General features: G+C 39.0%; 1 protein-coding gene across 1 annotated transcript in view; it reads right to left on the bottom strand.

Moving 5' to 3' along the window:
* Positions 1 to 1,093: 1,093 nt before the first annotated feature.
* CFTR (cystic fibrosis transmembrane conductance regulator (ATP-binding cassette sub-family C, member 7)) overlaps positions 1,094 to 25,516 on the bottom strand; it is a 177,802-nt gene continuing 153,379 nt past the window's right edge. Inside the window, exons 23-27 of the mRNA XM_006859315.1 lie at positions 23,047 to 23,202; positions 17,305 to 17,394; positions 4,927 to 5,099; positions 4,225 to 4,330; positions 1,094 to 1,300 (exon numbers count right to left, since the gene is read on the bottom strand). Of these exons, the coding sequence (XP_006859377.1) occupies positions 1,100 to 1,300; positions 4,225 to 4,330; positions 4,927 to 5,099; positions 17,305 to 17,394; positions 23,047 to 23,202 (726 nt within the window). The 3' untranslated portion in view covers positions 1,094 to 1,099. The remainder of the gene's footprint in view (positions 1,301 to 4,224; positions 4,331 to 4,926; positions 5,100 to 17,304; positions 17,395 to 23,046; positions 23,203 to 25,516) is intronic.

Genomic DNA, 25,516 nt, shown 5'->3' with positions numbered 1-25,516 from the left:
ATGAGTTTGAAACATTATTAAAATAAATAACATTTCCTAGAGAAAATTTCATTTGCATCATAAAATTATAAAACAGGAGCATATAAAATGAATTCATTCATTATTGACTCTTCTTTACTGTGTCTCCCATTGTGTCTCCCACTTAGTATAGACGGTATGAAGCATATACAGGTAGCCTGAAAACACACATCACCCTGTTTACCCAGATCCTCAAAACTCATTTGCCTCATCTCCCTGGGTCCACTCCACCAGGAGCTTCAGTGATACATAGGATTTTCCTGCACAAATGTGCACTAGAGCACTTTTCCAACCACCCTTCAGGTCAGAGGTCTTAGGAGGTTGCTAACTTTCTGGAGGTTGGGGTAAGGCATGCCAACTTCCACATCAAGGAAGCTATCCTCTGTGCCCTGTATGGGACTGTAACAGCCCCTTGTCCAGGTAAAGGGTATGTTCTGATTATCTGAGTTATTTGAACTGTTGGTAGAGCTGGAGGTACTAATTCCAATTTCTAGGGCCTGAAAGTTCTCTTCCCCCACTAATCCCTAGACATGGAGTAAGGCATATTGTGATGAGCTATTTTGTAACTCTGGTAGTATTCTAAGACTTGCTTGGAGTTGGGACAATCAGGATACTTAACAAACATACAGTTGTGCTTCTAAATATCTTGGAGCTGCAAGTTATTAGCTGCAAATACCTTCGAGTGAGAGGAGATCAAAATAATAGAAATGTAAATAAACGACTAAAGTTTCCAGTTATCATTTCATCTTATGTCTAATACGATTTCAGTTTGTCTTCAATAGTACAAATTAACAAGCTTCACTAAATAATTAAGCTGGTTGGTGTTGATAGCCACCTTCCAACTGTTACCAAAAGAGAAGAGTTCTCAGGAAAACCCGGCTTGTATAACACAAGGGGTAAATCTTCAGGCGGCTTGAGGTACCTTTCACACAATGTGATGACTGTCAGGAAGCCATTATCTGGACCCATATCAATGTCATTAATTCCTCTTAACATTTTTCGTTTTTAAATATTATTCATCCTTGTTTTGCGAGGCATAGGCAATTGTTTTGGCCTTAAAGGCAAACACTGGCAGTGTTCTCTAAAGCCTGGTTTCTTGCACCTCTTCCTCTGTCTCCTCCTTCAGAGCAGTGATTTTGGATCGAGACTTGTGCTTACTGGAGTTCCGGTGTGGGAAAAGCTTCACACGGTCCGAGGAGCTGATGGCCTGCCGGAAGAGGCTCTTCTCACTCAGTAGTTTCTGGATGGAATCATATTGCCGCACTTTGTTCTCCTCTATGACCTAGGAAAGTGACCATTAATGAGATGTCAGACATAAGGCAGGTCAGATCATAATGGGGACAGAAACTAGCATCGGCTCAAAGGAAGACAAAATTCAAAAGGAAAACACAGTGTCTAAAAGTTTGTATTTTGAACAGTCCGATGTATCTCATTTAACTGCTAAGTCCTCATGTTTTAAGGAGGTGATACCGTTTGTGAGTTCCTGGGTGGTGCAGTTGGTTAATGTCCTTGGCTGCTAACAGAAAGGCTAGAAGTTCAAGTTCACTCAGAAACTCCTCAGAAGAAGGGCCTGTCGATCTATCTCCAAAAATTCAGCCATTGAAAACCTGATAGATTAATCTTGAGATGAGAAAGGAAGAGAAGGCTGAAATTTAGAGAGGCATATGAATTCCCAAGTCCATGGATACTGACATAGCCACTGGGGGCTAGAGCTCAGAGTGAAGTGGCCAGTGGGTCTGAAGTGGGGAAGGTGTGCAAGAACTCCCAAACTTGCAGACAGTACCTATGTGACCTAGCTTGGATGGCTAGCTGACCAGAACTCGATCAGATGAAGATAAAGATGTTTGATACAGGAAGAAAGCATAATTGATACAACTGAATGCATTGGACCTTTGCTTATGGATGTTGTTCAAAATTCCAACTGAAAGGGAAGGATTCTTCATATCAAGGATCAAGGTTGCCTCCTCAGTACACTGGATAGATAGGGATGGGCAGCTTAGACATTGGCTATCAAAAATGAGGTGGGGGTTGTGCTATAAAGGCATGAAGTGGCTGGCTTACAAGCTTGCATGAGTGTGCTTAGGTTCAGAATGAAGAAGGTAAGGTAGAATCCACACTGAATAGGTTTCCTCTTTTTGAGATGGGCCTGGTGAAAGGGGCTGGGGGAGGATGGGGATAGGATCTTATGATTCAATTGTGAGTAACTGTTATCAGGACTAATTGCAATGGTCACAACTATAATAGTTAATCTTTTATTTCAGACCTTAGTAGCAGCAAGAAGGAAGCACATGAATGGAGCATGAGCTCCTAACCAGAGAAGCTGCAACAGCAGAGACAGTGGCAGACGAGACAGCACAGAGACAGAGCAGCTGAGGACTCGAGACCTGGACTGAGAAAGGCAGAAGGCTGGCCTGCAAAGTCTGCCCTCTGGACATTTAAATGAATATGTATTTTCTATTTTGTATGTGTACATCAATTTAAAAAGGGGGGAGTAGAGATAAATACTGCTAACTGATGGTACAAGGAGGGAATTGTAATCATTGCAATGAAACAAAATATGTGTTCATAAATGTAAAGCTGATAATCTGCCCTATAAACTTTCACTCAATTCACAATAAAGACTGAAAAAAAAAAAAACCAAAACCCTATGGAGCACAGTTCTGCTCTGACACACATGGGGTTGCCATTTAGCTGTAATTTTCTACGAAGCATTTGGAAATTTATTTTCTTTTTATAATCAATATACTGGACAAGGAGTTTTGGTGGTACAATTGTTAAGCACTTAGCTGCTAACCAAAAGATTGGCAGTTTGAATCTTCCCTATTGCAGGTGAAATACCTGGAAATCTGCTTCCATAAAGATTGTTATTGTTAAGTGCCGTCGAGTTGATTCTGACCCATGGTGACCCTGTATAGGGTTTCCGAGGAGCGACTGGTGAGCTTGAACCACTGACCTTGAAATTCAAATGACTTTGTGGTCAAGCGCCTTAACCCACAGCGCCACACCAGGACTCCTCCATAAAGAATACAGCCTAGGAAATCGTATGGGGCAGGTTATACTGTGTCACATGGGGTAGGTTATACTGTGTCACATAGGGTAACTAGGAGTTGGAATCAACTTGATGGTACCCAACAACAACAACATAGTACAGGACAATGCACTTCTTTAGAGACCTTTGAGAAGGAACTCAGAAAGTGCTTTCAAAAAAGAATGATTCCTATTAAATCCCTTACAGATCATCTAATCTAAAGCCTAAAAATTCCAAATGGTTCTGTTTAATGTGCTGCCTTTATATGTTCAACTTGAGCAAACCCTTGACCAGAGAAAAGAAGGGCTTTGCCCAACCTCCTGAACCTGTGTGTGGCAGGACAAGAGGTTGTGAGCCTGTCCCCTAATTTGTCACTTGAAGCTTCGTAATGATGACAGTAACAACAATCCTTCAGGAAGGAAGGTATTTACCTCCAAGAGGCTCAAAAGACTTAACAGATATGATGCAACATAGCATCCTCAGAACTTTCGTATGACTAAACCAGACAGAATGTGTAAACATCAGCTGAAGGAGTCTGTGACAGTTTTGAAAACAATGAAAAGGTGGTTGGGTGAGGCACTAACTTGAGCTCCAAATAATGAATAGAGAATTGAAATGGGTCTTTCAACTACCATGTTAAAACCATAAATAAGATCACAGGAAAATCCCAGTCTGTCCTGGACCCCATCCAAGACTGATTTCGCTACCAAAAGCATCAGGCCATTGTTATAAATAGTAAAGTCTTCCTTATAACTTAGGACTAAAACAATTCCTTCTATTGAAGAAGTGCATGACTAAGTGGCCAATTACAAATCTAAGCCATTTGTTGGTAATCATAACGTCCTATCCTTTTAAAAACAATTGCTAGTCTAGCTTGCTTCCCATTTAAAAACAAAGGACTCAAAAGTACATATATTCCAAAGGTACACATATTCCAAAAGTACATATATTCCATGTGATATAGTAAAATATTACTATTTTTGAGTTACTGAATTCCAATTAGACTCATTGCTCAGACCAATGCAAAAACCTTGAATATCGATTTTGAGTAAACTAGAAGGCTATCTAACACAAGATTTAAGTAAGAACTTCTACACTGCAACAGTTTGGCAAGGTCACATATGAGATTGTTTTCAAGAATCAAAGGGAAAAACAGATTTCAATGTATAAAGACTCACCAAAAAACGTTGACATTCCAACATTGCTTCTATTCTGTGTTCACAGAGGATTACTGTGCAATCAACAAATGCTTGTTTCAGGGTTCTTCGAATGATCTGGTATGTTCTTGAAAAGAAAGAATTCCACATATACTATGGAACATCAATGATCTACCTATATTATTGACAACAAGCATATTCTATTACTTTATTTCTTTCAATGTTATCTTTCTTTATATACTTATATCATAGTGCTGACAGAGTTAGTCATAATTAGCTTTCCAACCACGGGGTAGATTCTAAGTTTCCATAAATAAACAGAACAAAAATTTTGAAGAAAACTACATAGGTGAGTACATTTAGTATTATGTGGAAGGACTTGTAATTCTTTATTTTGTGTTATAAATGTTTCATATGATACAAATAGAACACAAATGAAAATCATAAGGAACAGATTACACCTATAGAACTGAATATTTAATCATGTGTTCACAAGTGGGAAGAGTCTGCATGAAATTCTGCAGCTATTATCAGAAGAGAACACAGGGCTCTTAGTCTACGATATAAGCACTTGTGCTCACATCAAACAGTGACTTTCCCACTGGACAATTATTTCCTATCTAGAGGGGCTCTTTCACTCACAGACAGCCTAACGGGACTATCTATCAGCATGAAGCAGGCCTCAATGACCCTGTTCCCAGTGTGCAGGATTCTGAAACTCACATTGGATCCAAGTGAGCACTGGGTTCATCAAGTAGCAAGATCTTTGCCTTACTGAGGACAGACCTGGCCAAGCACATCAATTGCTTATGGCCATGGCTTAGAACATAACCCCCATCCATAAGGACAAAATCAAGCTTCCCGGGAAACTGCTCTATCACAGATCGGAGTCCAACCTGTGAAAAAGAAAGAAAGAAAGCATAGTGCTTAGTTCACATACCATGGGGGATAAAATGTCAAGTTCGTTGAAAATCTAAAAATAAACACTGGAGTTCTGAGAACTTAAATTTCTTATCAATCCCCCCCTCCTGATATTTGGCTTAATTGAGCCAATATCTATTTGTAATCTTGGCAGCACTCAAGGATGATTCTATGGCTTGTTTTAGTTAATTCATTCTGGTACTTTCTGTGAGTACATATTATGTGCCAGGTACCTTAACAGGTACTGAGAAACAATAAACCCTCTAAGGCTTAGGGTTTACAAAGATATGTGCAAATAAGGAAATCAATGGGATATATATTGTTACTTTAAACCTCATTATGTCATTGGAAAAAAATGGGGACAATAATTTTATTGACCTCAGAAGGTTGTTAAAAGGAAGGATTCAGTGAGATAATTTATGTAAAGAGGTTGCCAAAGAGTGTGGCATATACTAAGCATCTAATAAACGGTAAGGCACTATAGGATAAGCACTGCACAGCTGATCACAGGTTGGTGGTTCAGATCTACCAGCTGCTCCTTGGAAACCTTATTCAGGGTCCCAATGAGTTGGAACCAACTCAACGACACTTAGCAACACAACAATTTAGCATCATGAAGTTCCTGTATGTCACTGTAGAATATGCACTGGATTGCTAACCTCAAGGTCGGCAGTTCAAACACACTAGTCATTCCTTGGAGACCCTACACAGGGTCACTATGAGTCAGAAATTACTCAACAGCACTTAGCAACAACAACAATAACAATGTTAGCATCCTAGTGTTGCTCTTGTCTGCCAATGAGTTCATTCTTATTCTTGGCAACCCTATGTGTGCAGAGCAGAACTGTGCTCTTTCAGAAGATCACCAAAGTGCCTCCTGGGTAGGTTCAAACCCTCAACCTTTATGCTAGTAATCAACCACTTAATTATTTGCACTACTTTAATTATTTGGTTCAACCCCCTACCTTTCTGCTAGCAATACAATCACTTAATTATTTGGTGTGGGGCTGCAGGATAATGCGCTGGGCCTCAGGGTTGGTTTGAACCTCAAGGTCGGTAGTTCAAACTTACCAGAGGCCCCTTGAAAACCCTAAACAGGGTCTATGGGTCGGAATTGACTCGAAGGCACTTAACAACAACAAACCCGGAAACCCATCGCCATCCAGTGGACTCCTATTTGTCACCATCATGTGAGAAAAGAGTAGAACTGCCCATAGGCTTTCCCAGGCTGTAAGTCCTTATGGGAGCAAGCTGTCACACTTTTCTCTCACAAAGCAGCTGGTAGGTGTGAACTGCTGATTTTTTGATTAGCAACCGAGCACTTTAACCACCACACCACCAGCACCCATTAATACTGTTGGAGCCTGGGGGAAGCGCAGGGACACAGGTGCAGTCACTGAAGCCCTAACCTGGTATCAAATTAGGTTTGTAGGGTTCTCCCTTGACAAGCTGCCTCGGGGGCTAAATAATCAGGAAGAATTTCAATGCTGAGTCATACCACACTCAGAGTGACAGGACTGACATTTTGTCAAGATTGTAGTAGCATGCATTTTCCATCCAGATTCATATCAGTCATGCACTTAACAACAACAACGAATTGTTATTAAGTGTATAACTGATTTCCTAAGGCCAAACCTAGGAAAACTACTTCATGTGCTATAAATTGCATGTGGCACTATAGGGTAAACACTGAACTGAAAGGTGGGTCTAAATTGCAAGGTCGGCAGTTCAAACTCACCAGCCACTAGTGGGAAACTTTACACATGGCTGCTATGAGTTGGAAGCTACTCGCCAGCACCTAACAACAGCGTCAAAGTAAAAGTTGAGTGTGTTTCCTAGGTGAAATTCTTAATTATTTACTACAAGTGAATCATTCCATACTTAAATATCTTAGACTGTCAATATTTAGGGACCCCCTGGTGGTGCTGTAGGGTCGACGCTGGCCTGCTACGGAAAGGCAGGCAATTCAGACCCACCCATTCCGATGAAGAAAGATGAGGCGGTCTGCTCCAGTAAAGATGTACAGCCTCGGAAATCCTTTAAAGGGTCGCTATGACTTAGAACTGACTCAGTGGTACTAGGTCTGGTTAGTCAATATTTAGGAGTCCGGGTGGCACAGTGGTTAAAGCACTTTAAGAGTGCTAACTGAGAGATTGGTGGTTCCCACCTGCTCGCCGCGCAGCAGAAGTGGCAGTCTGCTTCCATAAAGATTTGGTGGTGGTGGTGATGTACCATCTAGGCAGTTCTGACTCACAGTGAGCCTGTATTGGGTGTCCAAGGAGCAGATGGTGGATTTGAACTAACCTTGCAGTTAGCAGTTCAGTGCTACCTTGGAAACTCAATGGGGTAATTGGACTCTGTCTTATAGGGTTGCTCTGAGTCAGAGTAGACGCAGTGTCAATGGGTTTGGGCTGGACAATATTTTATACCCCAGAATTTTTTAAATGAATGACAGTTAAATAGACCAATCTAAGGAGTATTTTGCAGCAATCCTGGCCTCACTGTTTTATGCACTACAAAGTATTATAAAAATCTTTAAAAATCGTATTTGCTAGAGAAAGGTCAACATATTAAACTAACATTAAAATTTGAAGTCAGTGAATATTTAACAAATACATCATCATCCTATCTCCTGCCAGATATTGAGATAGGCTTTAGAGGGAAAATGGGAAGCAAGATAGACAAACAATTGTCTTTTTAAGATAGGACATTATGATGACCAACAATATGTGCTGATACAAATGACTTAAATTTGTCTACCAAGTGGATGTAATGGGCCATTTAGTCATGAATTCCTTCAATAGATACTGAGAGTTTATGCAATTCTGGGCACTATGGTAGATCTGGGGATTCAAAGACAAATACCACTGAGCCCTGTACTAAAGAAGCTCGTGGTTTAGCCAGAAAGAAAAATAATAACTGAGAAATTACTGGTTATTTTGAAGTGGTACAATAGTGTACTGAGACAGAAGGTAAAAAAAGAAATGGAAATTACTACAGAGATGATCTCATTTAGTGACCTGCAGCAGCAGAATCATTATTTTAATGATACATGTATACATGATATGTATAATTATATATTAGATAGCAATATGGGAGCGTAGTGGCTCTGGACAATAAGCATGGACTGCCAACCTTTAGGTAGCTGACTCAAGTCCACCAGCCACTCCGTGGGAGAAAGATGAGGCTTTCTACTGGAAACATTTACAGTCTCAGAAAGCCATACAAGATCATTGTGAGTTGGAACTGACTCGACGGCACTTAACAACAGCAACCATACAGTAAGATTTGAGTCAGTTCTGACCCATAAGGACCCTGTATAAGGTTTCCGGGGAGCAACTGGTAAGCTTGAACCACCAACCTTGCAGTTCAAACTGACTTTGCAGTCCAACACATTAACCCACAGTGCCACACCAGGACTCCATAGTAATATATTTTAGTAATATATTTTGCTGTTGTTGTTATGTGCCGTCGAGTCATTTCTGACCCATAGCGACCCTGTATAGGGTTTGCAAGGAGCAGCTGGTGAGCTTGAACCACTGACCTTGTGCTTCAAATGGCTTTACAGTCTGGCACGTTAACCCACAGCGCCACACCAGGGCTCCATACTTATACTACACAATATATATAACAATATATATGCATGTACACACAAACACATAAATATAAACCTTAATGTAACCTATAGGTGTTCTGGTGTGACACTGTGGGTTAATACACTGGACTGCAAAGGCGGTTTGAACCACAAGATGGATGGTTCAAGCTCACCAGCTTCTCCTCGCAAACACTATACAGGGTCACTATGGGTTGGAACCGACTCAATGGCACTTAACAACAACAATGTAATCAACAGTGTCATAAGAAACCATTTTTTTCATAGGTTAAAAATAAACACTAACTTTAGATCAGTCCTGTTCAAACTAAGGTGAATTCAAAATTGTTTTCATTCTAACCTACCATTTTAAAAAGTAAAGCATCTATAGTTGTAGATATAAAAAGCTACTTTTAGGGCAAAATATTTGGCTACCTTTATTCTGTTGAACAAGTACTTCTGAATATACTTCTCAAAATGTTGATTTATCAAGAAGCAGTTTGTTTTGTGGCATATTAAACTAAATGTTGATTGCAGTTTGTAAAGTACCAGACATTTTCCTCAAAATATTGACTTTAGCTATTACTGTAGTTTGGAATAGTTATTAAGGAGCAAGAGTTTGCACTTGTGAATTGTGGTTGCATTGAAGAGTCCATTAGTGGACAATTATAAGAACAGACACTGCCAACTCCTTTTTGACACTCCTTTTGCTATGCTGCAGGCTTTCTAGGGTAAATTTTCAACTTCAAAGGCCACTAGTCTGCTCTTTAGCTTGCTCTCTAGAACAACTTAGCTGACTATCAATTGATGCGTGTGGAAGGAAGGAAACTATTTTAGAAGTAATCTAAAAAGCAAACAGTTACCAAAATAGCCTTCGTTCTAAAACCAACAGACACGGTGCTTAGATTTTGCCTGGCACTGTGACAGCCCAGGCTGGGGAAATAACCTGTGGACAGTAAGTCAGCTATGTTGCCCTGTTCCGGAATTCACCAGCAATCTCAGCCACACCAGGCTTCTGAAGGCTCAATTTCCTCCCACCATAGTGGAGATGTGACACACCATAATGGAGATGTAACAAACCATAATGGAGATGTAATAGTCACAAGGACCTGTCAATAAAGGGGCTGGTTGTTTTTTCTTTTGAATATTTCATTGAAATTGGTTAAAGGTTTTCACAGGGTCATTTTGATGATACAATGCTCATGAAAGTACTCTGCTCATGAAAGGACTATTTATTTGTTCAATCATTTAATCATTATTTATTGAACACCATAAAGTACCCACCGAACGCTATTGTTGTGTGATGCTAAGTTGATCCCGACTCATAGTGACTTTACAGGACTGAGTAGGTTTCCTAGACTGGCATCGTTACTGGAGGAAGCCCTAATAGTTCAATGGTTGAGTACTCAGCAGCTAAGTGAAAGGTCAGTGGTATGAACTGGCAGCTGCTCTGAGGATGTGGCAGTCTGCTTCCATAAAGTTTGACAGCCTTGTGAACCCTGTGGGGCAGTTCTGCTCAGTCCTACAGGGTTGACATGAGCCGGAATCACCTCCATGCAAGTGGTTGGTTGATCTTTACAGGAGCAGATTCCCTCCCAGGTGATTTCTCCAGTGGAGCCGCTGGTGGGTTCTAGCTGCTGACCTTTTGGTTAGTTTAGCAGCCGTGAGCTTAATCATTGCCCCACCAGCACTGATTAGCACAAATCTAGGCATTGAAAATACAGTGAATAGCATGCAATCCCTGCCCTCAAGGAACTTACAATCCAGTGTGAGAAACGCTATAAAAGGGTGAGGTACAGGGACCACCTAGGAAGGATCCCTCCCTTCCTGGAGCAGTCAGAGTCAGTTTCCTGGAAGAAATAATGTCTAATGAGAGGTTTAAATGATGTGTAAGAGCAAAGTGAATGGCTGGGGGAAGTTGGCCTGATTCAGGGAACAGCATGTGAAAATACCTCTGGAGAACACAGTACATGGTACTTTCAAGAAACCAAAATAAATTCAGTATGGTTAAGTCAGGAGTCTTGGTGTGGAGCTACCTGTATGGTCAGCAGTTCAAACCCACCAGTGGTTCCTTGGAAACCTTATGCAGGGTCACTATGAGTCAGAACTGACTCAATGGCACTTAACAATAACAACATGGTTAAGTCATGGGAAACTGGAAAGAGGAGGGAATGAGCTTAGAGAAGTTGTTGTTAAGTCCTACTCATAGCGATATGAGTATAGGGTTTCCAAGGAGCAGCTGTTGACTTTGAACTGCCGACCTTGCAGTTCAAACCAACCTTGAGGTGGAGTGCTTTTCCTAAGACACCTCTACAGGACTCACAAAGTCCAAGTTCTAAGAGCTCCTAAGTTCACACTTAGGAGTGTGAACTATGTCCAGAGGGTGATAAGAATGCATAGAATGATGGAAAATAAGCAATTGCATTTGCAGTTGAGAAAGATCAACAGAATGAACTTTAGGGAGCCAGTTAGAAGAAATCCAGCGAGAAGTCTGTTTCAGAGGTACATGTGAACGATAGCACAATGGTGCCAGGTGGGAAGAGTGTGCACATTCTAGATATTTGTAGGAGACAGACAGACAGGATTGATATGTGGAGGTTGGTGGGAAATTTGGAAACTAAGTCTTACGTCTCTGCTTTGGGTAACTGGAATGTGGTGAAGGCATTCACTGGGATCAGGAACACAGGACAGGTGTGTGGGTGAGGAGGGTAAGAAACACAATGACTTGTCCATGTGAGTTGTTTAACAGGTAGGGGGATGAGTAGGAAGGCCTGGGACCAGGCATATTTGGGAGTCGTCAACATGTTATTAGTTAGAGCCAAGAATATGTACGAGATTTTAAAGAATAAGCAAAATGAGGCAAGAGTTGAAATTCTGTGGAGCAACATTTTAAGAGATGGCCAAGTAAAGACCAGATAGACATGATTACAATAGCTAACATTTACTTGTTGTTGTTAAGTGCCATTGAGTTGATTCCAACTCACAGCGATCCGTATAGGGTTTCTAAGGAGCGTCTGGTGGGTTTGAACCACCGACTTTGCAGTTCAAACTGACCTTGTGGTCCAGTGCACTATCCCTCAGTGCCACACCAAGACTCCAACATTTTTTTTGGTACCTATGATTTCTCAGTCATTGGGTTGTGCCCATTATATATATAAGACCTAAAAGTTACACTAACCCTATCAATCTGATATTGCTAAGAGTCAGTTTTTATTTCTTTCCATAGGAAGAAGGAGAGGTGGACTATTTCTGAATGCTTAGCCACTGAAAACCTTAGAATAGCAGAGTAGCATAATTAGATATAGTGTCAGAGATGAAACCGTTATGAATAACACCAGAATATTGTCAGATATAGTGCCAGAAGATGAGTCTTTTAGGTTGGAAGGCACTCAAAAATACAACTTGGGGAGAGCTGACTTCTCAAAGTAGTGTTGACCGTGATGATGCAAATGGAGTAAAGTTTTGGGGAACTTCATTAACTGATGGGCATAACTCAAAATGTGGAAAAACCATTTCAAACATTTATTAATAATTAGAGCATGGAATGTACAAACTATGAATCTAGGAAAATGGAAAGTTGTAAAAACTGAAACGGAACGCCTAAAGATTGATATTCTAGGCATTAGTGAGCTGAAATGGATTGGCATTGGCCATTTTGAATCTGACAATTATATGATTTACTATGTCAGGAATGGCAAACTCAAGATAAATGGTATAACATTCATCATCAAAAAGGACATTTCAAGTGCTATCTTGAAGCACAAAGGTGTGACAGGATAATATCCATACACCCACAAGGCAGACAAGTTAATACCACAATGATTCAAATTTATGTACCAGCCACTAATGTGATGATGAAATGCTACCAAATCTTCAGTCTGAAATGTCTGAAATTGATCAGCTATGCAATCAAGATGTATTGATAATTACTGATGATAGGAATGCAAAGGTTTGAAATCAAGAGGAGGGCAATGAATAGTTGGAAAATATGGCCTTAGTGATAGAAACGATACTGAAATCATATGATATAATTTTGCAAGAGCAACTGACTTCTTCATTGCGAATACATTTTTTAAACAGCATAAAAGACAATTATACACATGGACTTCACCAGAAGGAATACACAGGAATCAAACTGACTACATCTGTGAGAAGAGATAGTGGAAAAGCATCAGATCATCAGTCAAAACAAGGCCGGGTGAAGAGTATGAACAGATCATCAATTGCTAATATTTAAGTACAAGCTAAAGCAGAAATATATTAAAACAAGTCCAGGAGAGCCAAAATATGACCATGAATATATCCCATTTGATTTTAGAGATCATCTCAACAACATATTTGATCCATTACACACTAGTGACTAAAGCCCAGAAGAGCTGTAGGATGACATCAAAAATACCATACAGGAAGAAAGCAAAAGGTCGTTTAAAAAATAAGAAAGAAAGAAAAGACCAAAATGAATTTGAGAAGAGACTCAAAACTTGCTCTTTAGTGTAGAGATGTTAAAGAGAATGGAAGAAATGACAAAATAAAGGAATTGAAAAGAAAATTTCAAAGGGCAGCTCGAGAAGACAAAGAGAAGTACTATAATGAAATATACAAAGATCTGGAGTTAAAAAAGGGAAGAACACACTGAGCATTTCTCAAGTTGAAAGAACTGAAGGATAATTCAAGCCTCCACTTGAATTATGGAAGGATTCCTTGGGCAAACTATTGAATGATGCAGAAAGCATCAAAAGAAGATGGAAGGTATACACAGAATTACTGTACCGAAAGAAATGTTCAATGTTCAAACATTTCATGAGGTAGCATATGATTAAGAACTGGTGGTACCGAAGGAAGAAGTCTAAGTTACACTGAAAGAGTTGGAAAAAAAAACAAAAACAAGGCTCCAGGAATTGACAGAATACAAACCAAAATATTTCAACAAACGAATGTAGCACTGGTGGCACTCATTTATGCACGCCAAGAAATTTGGAAGACAGCTACCTGGCTAACCAATTGGAAGAAATCCATATTTATGCCCATTCCAATAGAATGCAGAAAGCATCAAACAATATCACACATATCACATGAAAGTAAAATTTTGCAAAAGATAATTTTTCAATGGCTGCAACAGTATATTGACAGGGAACTGCCAGAAACCCTAGCCGGGCTCAGAAGAGGTTGTGGAACTATGGATACCATTGCTGACGTCAGATGGATCTTGGCTGAAAGTGGAGAAAGCAGAAAAAGAAACATGTTTACTTGTGCTTCATAGACTACACAAAGGCTTTTGACCATGTGGGGCATGACAAGCTATGGATAATATTTCGAAGAGTAGGTATTCCAGAACACTAATTGTGCTCATGAGGAACCTGTGCATAGACCAAGAGGCAGTTGTTCAAACAGAACAAGGAACCATGTAATGACTTAAAACTAGGAAAGGCATGCACCTAGGTTGTAGTCCTTCATCATATTTATTCAATCTGTATTCTTAGCAAATAAACTGAGAAGCTGAATTATATGAAGAAGAACATGGCATTAGGATTCAAGGAAGATTCATTAACAACCTGTGATAGGCAGATGATACAATCTCACCTGCTGGAAGCAAAGAGTACTTAAAATACTTATTGATGAAGAGCCTATCCAAGACCACAGCCTTTAGTATGGATTGTATCTCAATGTAAATAAAACAAAAATCATTACAACTTAGCCAACAGATTATAATATCATGATAAATGATAAAAGATTCAAGTTGTCAAAGACTTCATTTTGGTTGGATCCATAATCAACACTCATGGAAGCAGCAGTCAAGAAATCAGATGATGTATTATTGCATTATGTATTATGCAAATCTGCTGTACAAGATCTCTTTAAAGTGTTCATGAGCAAAGCTCTCAGTATGAGGACTAAGGTGCACCTGACCTAAGCCATGTTTTCAATAACCTCACATGCATTTGAAAGTTGTATAATGAATAAGGAAGACTGTAGAAGAATCGATGCATTTGAATTATGATGTTGGAGAAGAATACTGAAAGTACTATGGACTGCAAGAAGAACACACAAATTTGTGTTGGAAGAAATACAGCCAGAATGCTGTTGTTGTTGTTGTCAGGTGCCATCGAGTCGGAACCGACTCATAGCGACCCCATGCACAGCAGAACGAAACAATGTCCGATCCTGGGCTAACCTCACTACTACCGCCACACTTGATGCCATCAATGATGCCACCTGGCTGATCCATCTCGTTGGGGGTCTTCCTCTTTTTCTCTGACCCTCCATCTTACCCAGCATGACATCCTTCTCCAGCGACTGTTCTCTCTGGACAATGTGTCCAAAATATGAGAGACGAAGCCTACTTGGCTTCAAAAAACCAGTATGGCCAGACTTTATCCGTCATACTTCGGGCATATTATCAAGAGGGACCAGTCCCTGGAGAAGGACACCAGACCTGGTAAAGTGGAGGGTCTGTGAAAAAGAGGAAGACTTCTTCAGTGAGATGTGTTGGCACAGTGGCAGCAACAATGGGCAGTAATTGTGAGAATGGGCCAGGACTGGGAGGTGTTTTGTTTTGTTGTGCATAGGGTGGCTATAAATCGTAATGAACTCAATGGCACCTAATAATAACAACAACATAGCCTGGGCCTGGTCATTTTTATGTCAACACCTTTTCTGCTTATCTAGGTTGTTTGCTGGTTGGATAGTTTGTTGGTTGATATGCTATTTTGAATTATCTTCAGCAAATCTTATTACTACTACTCAGAGTGCATGGCAGTGATGTTTGGACAATATCCTCTCTATACGTGAGCAGGAAATTATATAAATGTGGATCAGTAAAAAGACATACCTAAGTATCAAATGATCAAACACAAATCTGAACAGGTTCTATTTTTACATTATATTGGTATTTAAAACTCAAAACCATGTCATCTAAAGTCTTAAAATGTTTTTATGTGTCTCCTTTCCTGTAAATATAGTATGACTTGGCAATATTTGTTGATTTTATGAAGCTTAATGTCTTTTCTGTCCCAAGTTTTTGTTCCATCCATTGCGTTTCCTAAGAGTTCATTCTCTGAAATCACATCAAAGATCTTAAAATGTGTTACTTGCAATTTAGTTAATGTTTTCTTTAAAACTCCTGTGTTTCCTGGGTAATAAGGAAACTTTGATAATGCAAATGGTTAATGTAAGGGCATTTTATTAGGAGCATGTTAAGGTTGAGCACTCAACGGGCAAGCATTTAACACTCACAGATATTTCAAAGTTGCCTCTGAAGGGAGGCAGAAAATGAATGAAAGTTTGTAATAAACAGAATTGTATCTAAACAAGGACGAAAAATACAGGAAATAGTGGAATGAAGTTGTTATCTATTAAGAAGACCTTTGAATCTCAATGTTCTCAGTTCCCGTCATTCTAGTTGGCTACCTCCCAGAACTTTAGATTTAAACCCCAAGTTTGACGAAACAGAACAATTTATCTTCCCTTTTTCTTTAATATAATACCTATATTTCAATAATTATTAGTTTACAGTTAAAGTGTTCCTTAAGGGAACAGCTCTTAAGGTCTCCTCACACCAGAATTCCTTTGTATAAGTCCTTGAGATAAAACAAACCACTTTTTGTTTTATTTCAAGGACTTATAAACACAGGAGTTATTTCAATGTTTTTATTCTATTTTGGTCCATGTATTTTCTATATGGTGTTCCAATGACCTCAAAGGATGCAGTGTGCCTCATCTAGGTCATATGGCATTTTGGTTGGATGTCCTCAGAGTGAGTCAGTGAAAAAAGAGGAAGACCCTCAACGAGATGGTTTGGCACAGTGGCAACAACCGTGGGCTCAAACATAACAATAATTGTGAAACTGGTGCAGGACTGGGTAGTGTTTCGTTCTGTTGTACACAGGGTTGCTGAGTCTGAACTGACTCGATGGGACCTAACAACCACACAGCCACGTTACAAAAGGCAGTTGATTCCTGCTTCCCAGAGAAGACTACCCTCATCTGAGGAGCTCTTGAATAATCATCTTTTTCTGTGCTAAACCCGTGCTTCTCAGAGAAATACACCATATCAAACCCAAGTCTCCTCCTCATTTTCCCTGTACTGGGAAAGCTTTAGAGTCCAGAGAGGAAGTAGATGAGAAGTTGTAGAGCAGTGGTCCCACATAGTAATCCAGGTACACGAGTTCAGATGTTATTGACGCATATCACTTTGGGAAGCCATTTGAGAGCTGAATAGTTAGGGGTTTACCCCTCAGGACAGAGGTAGATCTAATCCAAAGTACTGGGTAGCCACATACACTGCTGTTCTTGTTGTTCAGTGTCATCATGTTGATTCTGATTCATAGCAATCCTGTATAGGGTTGCTGAGGTACAGCTAGTGGGTTTGAATTGCTGGCCTTGCATTAACAGTCTAATGCTTATCCTACAGTGCCACACACTTACCTTGCAGCACCACACTAGTAGTCCACCATGTACATTAGAGTACTCCATTTGAAAGTTATACCTACATTTATACACAAAGGTGGTGTGTAAAATTATCTCATTTATGTGTAAAATTGTTTCCTATTAGCTACCTATCCCAAAGTTATTTTAATTAGCATCCTTACCTCATCTGCAACTTTCCATATTTCTTGATCACTCCATTGTCCATAGGGATCCAAGTTTTTTCTAAATGTTCCAGAAAAGATGAATACTTTCTATAATAATTAGGGTGTAGAGGGACAAAAAACACACATATATGAGCAATCTAAATATCCTTTTATTTTTCATTAATTTTATTGTAAAGTATTTTAAACAAAATAAAATAAAAAGATAATATAACAAATACCCACATACCTGCCAATCACTTTTACCAAATATTAACATTTTATCATATTTGCTTTGCCTCAATTTTTAAGAAGTAAAATATCAGAGTATCATTTGAAACCCCTTGTGAATATTTTTTGAATCCCCAGTCCTTTAATACAAAGAAATTGAGATATACACTATAAGAAATAGATTTTTTTCCCCTAGCAATATTCCTTTTAAGCAAATAATTGTACAAAATTAAACAGTTATCACACTAAATATAAATTCTAATTATCTTGCTGGAACAAATTCCTATTTTGCTAATGTATTTTCCTTCAATTTGTTTAATAATCTTAGTTTCCTATTTGATTTTGAAATGGTTCTAATTTACAGACACTTATTTAAACAAACATATCCATTTGGTCTACACACCAAAGGCATACCTCTACTTATATGAAAAGACAGGCATAGGAATGAGACACAACTCTGAATTCTGTGAAAGTGTGGAAATCAAATATTTGTTTAACTGAATGCATGTTTCAAAACAAGGCTGATGAGAGCAAGGTACTGAGGTGACAAAATGACATTCTCCTGCCCTGCATTGAGATTCTCTACTTGCCACATCACTGTCCACTTAGATTGGTTTCTATTACTACAAACTGTTTGAAAAAGAAAATCACGGTCTCGTTGGTAAAGGCTGCTGCAACATTATAGTGTTTCTGGGTGAATTGAAATGATTTTTATGTTAACATGTAAAACCATGTTTCTTGGTCTTTTTTTCCTTTTTAATAGGAGCATCGTTCCACTGCAGGTCAGGAAGGGGCACGTTAGAGACCTTAGCCTCCGTTTCTGACTCCAGGAACACTGGTTTTCTTTCACTTCCTCCCACATAAACTGTGCAGCCTAAGTTTCTTTGCACGTGTTATTCCTTTTGCCTGGAAGTGTCTTCTCTTGCTTTCCCCACTGGGCAGCTACTATATCCTTCAGGGTTTGAATTTAATGTCACTTCCCCAGCGGCATCTTTCCTGACCCTCAAAGCCAAATAAAGTCCTCAAATACCTGTTCTGTATTTGAGGACTTGACTTTCATAGCTTAAAGAAACTATTACAATTATATATAAATTTGTGAATGTTTTTAACATCCATTTCTTCTACTAGACTGTAACACTGCTTAATGTGAGCTCTATCATTAGCACCAGTTTTGTACAGTTTATGTTCAATAAGTGTTGTCTGGATGAATGGACGGGCTGATAGCAACACAAAAAATTAAAACATCATGGTCAGAGTTCAGCACACGTGGGTTTTTTTTTTCCCTTCTGGGAGAATAACTACTATAACCCATCATCTTTAGAGGAATAATAATAGCTCATTAAAACTTTGCTCTTTCTTCATAATTGCTTGAGAAATGGAATGCCTAATTTTTTCTCAGAATAGCCTAGTAATTTATATGTCAATACGATACGTTTGCTAATATATATTAATAATTATATTTTAAAAAAAGATATGCATTTAAAATTATGAAAGGTAGGAAGCTGTTTGCTAAAATTAAAACATCTATAATTTTAAATGTGGTGGATTTGATACAGTTCAGAAATTTTATAGGCCTTTTGTCTACAGTTCATTGTTTAATGTTAACATAATGAAGTAGGTAGTCCTTTAATTTTAGAGAAAATTAGCTGAATGAATTCATTCCATTACAACCTCAATTTCATACAATTAATCAGACATTCCATTCCTTTCTGACATTTTAGTGATGCCAGTAAGCCTTATAGTTCTGTTGTCTAAATTGTTTGAACTTTCCCACATATTTATCTCTAAAGCTGAAAGGTCCTTGGAGGTCATCGAAACCCTCTTTCCTGGTTTACAAATGAAACAGCACAGGTCTGAGAAGTTCTAGGACTTGCCCATGGGGGTAAAGACCCATTGAATATTTGTGCAGCAACAAGTCTACTGACTCTATAAATCACAGTGATTCTGTCTCTTTTAAGCAACTGTTCACATGTAGGAAAGTTAGGGTATGCAAATATTTGATATTTATTTTATGTCATGTGAAGTCTAAAGAGCAATTTTGGGTAATCAGGAAGAATACAGAGAATGCTATTGTTCCCCACATGACTAATGCCTTTCCTGAAGCTGACTCTTCAACTCACTGGAGACTGCCCAGTCTAGATGGTCACGTATTATTGCAACAGGCATGATGCTTTAGTACTGGACCTCAAATGAGATATAAAGCAATCTGTCTATTGGGTGATTGAATACAGTAACAATGAAATTGATTGCTAGAGAAATGACTCTTTATTCTAAGCTTATGATGCTGGTTAGCCTATGATGTTGGGTCCAGAAGGGAAATAAATATATGTATATCATGAATGCTGTTTAGTGCCATAGAATTGGCGACCTGTATAGCGTTTCTGAGAAGAGGCTGGTGAGCTTGAAACGGCAAGCCTGCAGTTCAAACCAACCTTGCAGTCTAGGGCATTAACCCTTAGCACCACACCAGGACAAACAAACTCACTGCTACTGAGTCTACTCCAACTCACAGTGACCCTATATAGGATTTCTGAGGCTGTTAAATGTTTATGGAGCAGAAAGCTTCATCTTGCTCTTGCAGAGCAGCTTATGAGTTTGAACTGCCAACCTTGCAGTTAGCAGATAGGTTAAGTAAAATGTGGCCCAAGTGGTTACAAATTTGGCTGCTAATCTCAGGGTCAGCAGTTTGAAACTACCAGCTGTTCTGCGGGAGAAAGATGAAGCTTTCTGCTCCCGTAAAGATTTACAGCCTCGGAAACCCTATGCAAGGTCGCTATGAGTCAGAACCGACTCCACGGCACATAACAACAACAACAACAACAAGTGTTAATAGGCATCACTGTGTTTGTGATTTCTCCTTTTGACAATGTGTGTCAAGTTTTCTTATACAGTAAATCTATATAACAACATTCCATTCAATTTGGACAGAACAAGATCCTGATGTTGCAGTGTACTCACTCATACTATGTGCCAGAGAGGATTCTAAACATTCTACATGCATTAACTCTGAGGACAAGTACCCAACTGACCCACAGACACCTGATGTCTCAATGTCCGAGTTCCTGGGGGAATTGTATCCTTGCAAAGTCAGGAATATGGGAGGGGAAAAAAAGATAGAAACATAAGAAAACACAACTCTCACTGGATTTTAAGTCTTTCTTTTTTAGTGCATGAAGAACAGAGTCAAGGAAACGAGAAAATTAAGTTGAAGTTTCATAGAAATGTCAGGAACACAAAAGCTTATCTGGGTTGTTGCTGTTGTTGTTGTTATGTGCCGTGGAGTCGGTTCCGACTCACAGCGACCCTGTACAGGGTTTCCAAGACTGTAAATCTTTACGGGAGCAGAAAGCCTCATCTTTCTCCCGCAGAACAGCTGGTAGTTTCAAACTGCTGACCCTGAGGTTAGAAGCCCAAGGTGTGAAAAATACGTGAGTTTGCCCTCTTTCTTTCATGAATACACAATTAATGTTAAGTTGTCACTGTAGAAGAAATCGCACACTATCAGAGCCCTTCTTGAGATACAGGGAGTATAGTTCCAGAAACTAAGGTCATAAACAGAAATAATGAGAAGTTTCTATATCAGCATCATCACTCATTTTGAAAAGCAACTTTGAATGTTTCTTTTTGTGGTTTATATAAAGCTTGGAGCCATAGAAGAGGGAAAATGTGAGATAAAGGGAAGTTGGGAAGGTCCACATAAGCATAAAGACAGAATAAAGAATTTTCATCACTTTGGTCCACTATGATTTCCTCCAGATCTTGTGTTTTTAGGGTCTTACAGGGTCGCTATGAGTCGGTTCCGACTCCACGGCACATAACAACAACAACAACACAGAGTCCAGTAGGATAAGAACTAGACTGCTAACCACAAGGTTGGTGTTCAAACCCACCAGCCACTCCTCAGAAACCCTACACAGGGTCACTCTAAGTCGGAACTGAATCGACAACTCTTAATAACAACAACAACAAAGTAGAGCACAGAATAACTCAAAAAACACTGTAACGTGGTATATGAATGAAAGGATTTCCAGTGTAACTGTTTGTTATTTTTAAAGCTCTGCTTATCTTAACAGGCTGATTTGTGAGAACAATAACCCAAAAACTTTACTGCTGTTAGTTTTAAAAAGGGTCAAAAAATTTAGATTAATCAGAACCACATTTCTCAGACAACCAGATTCTATTCCATGTTCTTCAATATTTTTATTTTGTCATTTGCTATCACCTCGGGATACTTGTATTTCCAGTGTTTCTTTATCTTTAGACCATCTGACAATCCCTTATTTTTTTTTCCTTTGTGAAACACAATACTGTTTTTCAAAACCCCAACCAAGATCAAGCTTCTGGCATCACGGCCAAGTTCAGGCAAATGAGTTAGAAACACCAGTCTGGCAGTTACAATATTTAGTGCCTCATTAGTTGAAAAGAGCAAATGTTCTGTAATGGTTGTCTATTAAGCAATACAACCTTTCTTTCTTGGTCAAGACTTGCAGTTAGTCTAGCTGGAGATGCTCTTAGCATTTTAATTTTGCGCTAAGAGTAGAGAAGTGTTCAAAGAACCATGGTGATGAAATTAATTCAGTGGCTATTAGGACAAAGAAAGGAAGGAAAATGATCATTTAAATGATCTGAATACGCTTGCAGAGATGGGAGTAAATATCAGAAGAAATATGGCACATGCTTTTCAGCTTTGGTCACAGTAAGGACTTTCCTTGATTTCCATTAAGATCATTTCAAATCCAGAGCCATTGCTATTTGTCTCATGTACAAAAAAAACCTCTTGCACAATGACACAGGCAGAAAGATACCAAGGCAGTGAGGCTAAAGATCCCTTGTGACCCAAATCAAAGAGTGACATTTAAAAATAAAAAAATAAAGAAGGCTGCAGATTAATCTGACATGGTTCATCCTTTCCAAAGAACAAAAAACAATCATTACACTTTCTATTTTTAATTCCACTACCTCATGCTTTCAATTGTTTGTTATTTCAGCAGCATCTTTTATGCCTTGCAAAGCATTTCTCCACCTGCTGTGATGCAGCTCAGACCACTGAAGCAGGAAAAAGAAAAAAAAAAAAAAGAAGAAGAAAACAAAAGCCACTTTGCTCCTGCTGTGGTGGGGGCCTTCTGGGAAATGCTATCAAAACGATTAGCATTTCAATGCTGTATGTCTCAGAGGATTTCAAACTCTCAGAGACAATTTTTCTCCTTATTGAAGGACTACATTGCAGGAAAAACAACAACAACAATGTTCCATGAATATAGTTCGCAGAGAACTGTGAATTTCCTGTGTGCTGAACCCACTGCCATCAAGCCAACTCCAAGTCCCAGTAGAACTGTTCCATAGGATTGCCAAGACAAAATCTTTCCAGAAGCACATCTTTCTCCAGTTGTGCTTCCAGAAAGATTTAGTGTTGGAAAACTATGGGTTCAAACGGTGGTCCTTTCTGTTAAGAGTCAAGTACTTCACCTTTCCTGAGTACAGGTATCAAACAGCCATAAGAATGCAGTGCAGTCACTAAGTGTTTAAGTTCACCTGTGGGATCACTCCAAAGGCTCTCCTCCATTGCTGCAAAGTGATTGAATCCCAAGATACACCATCAATCTGGATCTCTCCCTCAGTGTTCAGCAGCCTCAGAAAAGCAGATAACAAAGTGCTCTTTCCTGATCCGGTTCTTCCCAGCAGACCCACCTGTAAGATGGAAGTGCTGGAATTACTCTTGTCACACACAGATACCACACTATTGACACATTCAGTATTGTGCTTCAGTGGAAACTATTAGAATTATGTTTTTACAGCCACAAGGAGATTTTTCAATTATTGATTGAAACACCCTTGTACACTACAAATATTGATCTGGGGGTAGGGTAACCCTGAAATCTAGAAATTGGCCATAAGGGATTGGACCCATGATGTTGGTTTCATTTGTCACTGGCCTTTTACTAATGACAAAAAGCTTGTAAATGTCTATTTGTATTACAGAAAAGTAAAAATGCAATGTCTTACTGCCTATCATTTCTAAGAATGGGCTCAAATCAGAAGCAAAGACCTACACCTCAATCTAGTTTTAAACATGGATAGGAACTGGAAAATTAATTACTCTGAAACAAGCCTGATATTTAAAATAGAACCTTGAGTCAACTAAGAGCCAATCTCAGGTTTCACAATAAGCAAAAGGAAGTTAAAAATAAAACAACAAAAAAGTTGCCATTGAGTTGATTCTGATTGACGGTGATCTATGTGTTATAGAGTAGAACTGAGCACCATAGAGTTTATGAAGAAGCAGATTACCAGGCCTTTATTCCTGTGTGTTTCTGGGTGGGGTCAAACAGCCAACCTTTCAATTAATAGGCTAGCATTTAACCATTTGCATCACCCAGGGTCTCCTAGAATAAATTTAGTAAACTATATATTCCCAGAAAAAGCAGCTTGGGAGAAGGCCTCACAACTCCTCAGTAGGTAACATCTGGTCAGTTGTCAAATTATATTTGTATACCCACCTTGAATGGCAAGAGGGACATTCTGAGAAGGAGAAAAGATATTAAAGGAAATAAATCTATTCTTGTTATCCGGTGTGGTGCTGTAGGATCATCATGGGACTGCAAACCACAAGGTCAACAGTTCAAATCCACCAGCTGCTCCTAAGAAACCCTACAGAGGGTCGCTATGAGTCAGAACCAACTCGATGGCACTTAACAACAACAACAAAGACTGTATGAACACAACCTGAAGGTGAGCATGCCAAGCACTGCATAGAGAGAGCAGGTCCCATAGGTGGCCCACAGGGATCTTCAGCACAGATCCCAGCAGTGGGGAAAAGATGCTTTGACAGAACATTCTATGCTGTTATTAACTAAACACTGAATAGAACGCCCAACATTTAATGACATCGAATAAATGTTCATTTTCTTCTACATCTTTCCTATTTCTTTGTACCCTTTGACCTCTTTACAGAATAGTCAAGAGAACTGATCTTCTAGAGCAGTGTGCTCATACTATCTATGGTGAAGGATGTTCTGTATTGCTTTCTTTTTCAAATCTCTAAAATACTGTAAATCAGTACTTTAAAAATACAATGAAAAGAAGAGCTGAAGTGAATAGAGAGAAATACTGTTAACTGATGGTACTTGGAGGGGATTATAATCACTGTAATGAAAGCAAGGTGTATAATTTGTTGAATATAAAACTGATGATCTGCCCTGTAAACTTTCACTCAATTCACAATAAAAACCTTAAAAAAATACAATGAAAAGAAAAATGTAAATGTTTACTCTCAGTCTCTACACTTGTCTCATTGTAGACCAGTAAACCTTTAGTAAATTTGGACCAGTCCATGAATCACAATAAATGTTTTAGAACGTGTAACAAAGTATAATAACAATAATGAGTCATTGAACACTTAATGTGTACCTGGTAACATACTAGGTCTTTGGGATAAGTTAGTAAACAACAATGAGACAATTGTTTTTAAAATCATAAAAACTCATTTCACAAATGTGTGCTCTGAGACAGCAGAGAAACCCAGATCAACCAAATGTTATTCATAACATCTGTTGAGTTTCTTCATAGAATTAATCAAAATCAGTAATTATTGGATTCATTTTTTTTCTTGATTATTGTTTGTGCTTATCCCAAGAATATAAGTTCACCAAGGGCAGGCTAGTCTATGTTTTCCATTGAATTCTTGGCACCAGGCATTGTGGTTGGCTCATATATGGTTCTCAATAAATGCTTGTTTGTATGAATTTAGGTACAGTCAGATAGATGGGCAGATGAATGAACAAACTTACTTAGCTGATCTAGCAAACTGGTTTAATCAAGTTTGGACAGTTGCCAGTTAACTCTTAATTTAACAATTTTGTGGAATTTCATACTCACATTTTCTTTTATAGTCAGCCTGTGTTGCACAAATACATGCTCCATATGTCATGATTTCTCAAACACAAACCAAAAGCTTTATACATGCAATCTGAACATTCCCTGGGCAGTGAGGCATGGGGGGCGG

The sequence above is a fragment of the Chrysochloris asiatica genome, unplaced genomic scaffold, assembly GCF_000296735.1.
Source record: "Chrysochloris asiatica unplaced genomic scaffold, ChrAsi1.0 scaffold00032, whole genome shotgun sequence".
Taxonomy (NCBI): Eukaryota; Metazoa; Chordata; class Mammalia; order Afrosoricida; family Chrysochloridae; genus Chrysochloris; species Chrysochloris asiatica.
This window is presented reverse-complemented; position numbering and strand designations above follow the sequence as displayed.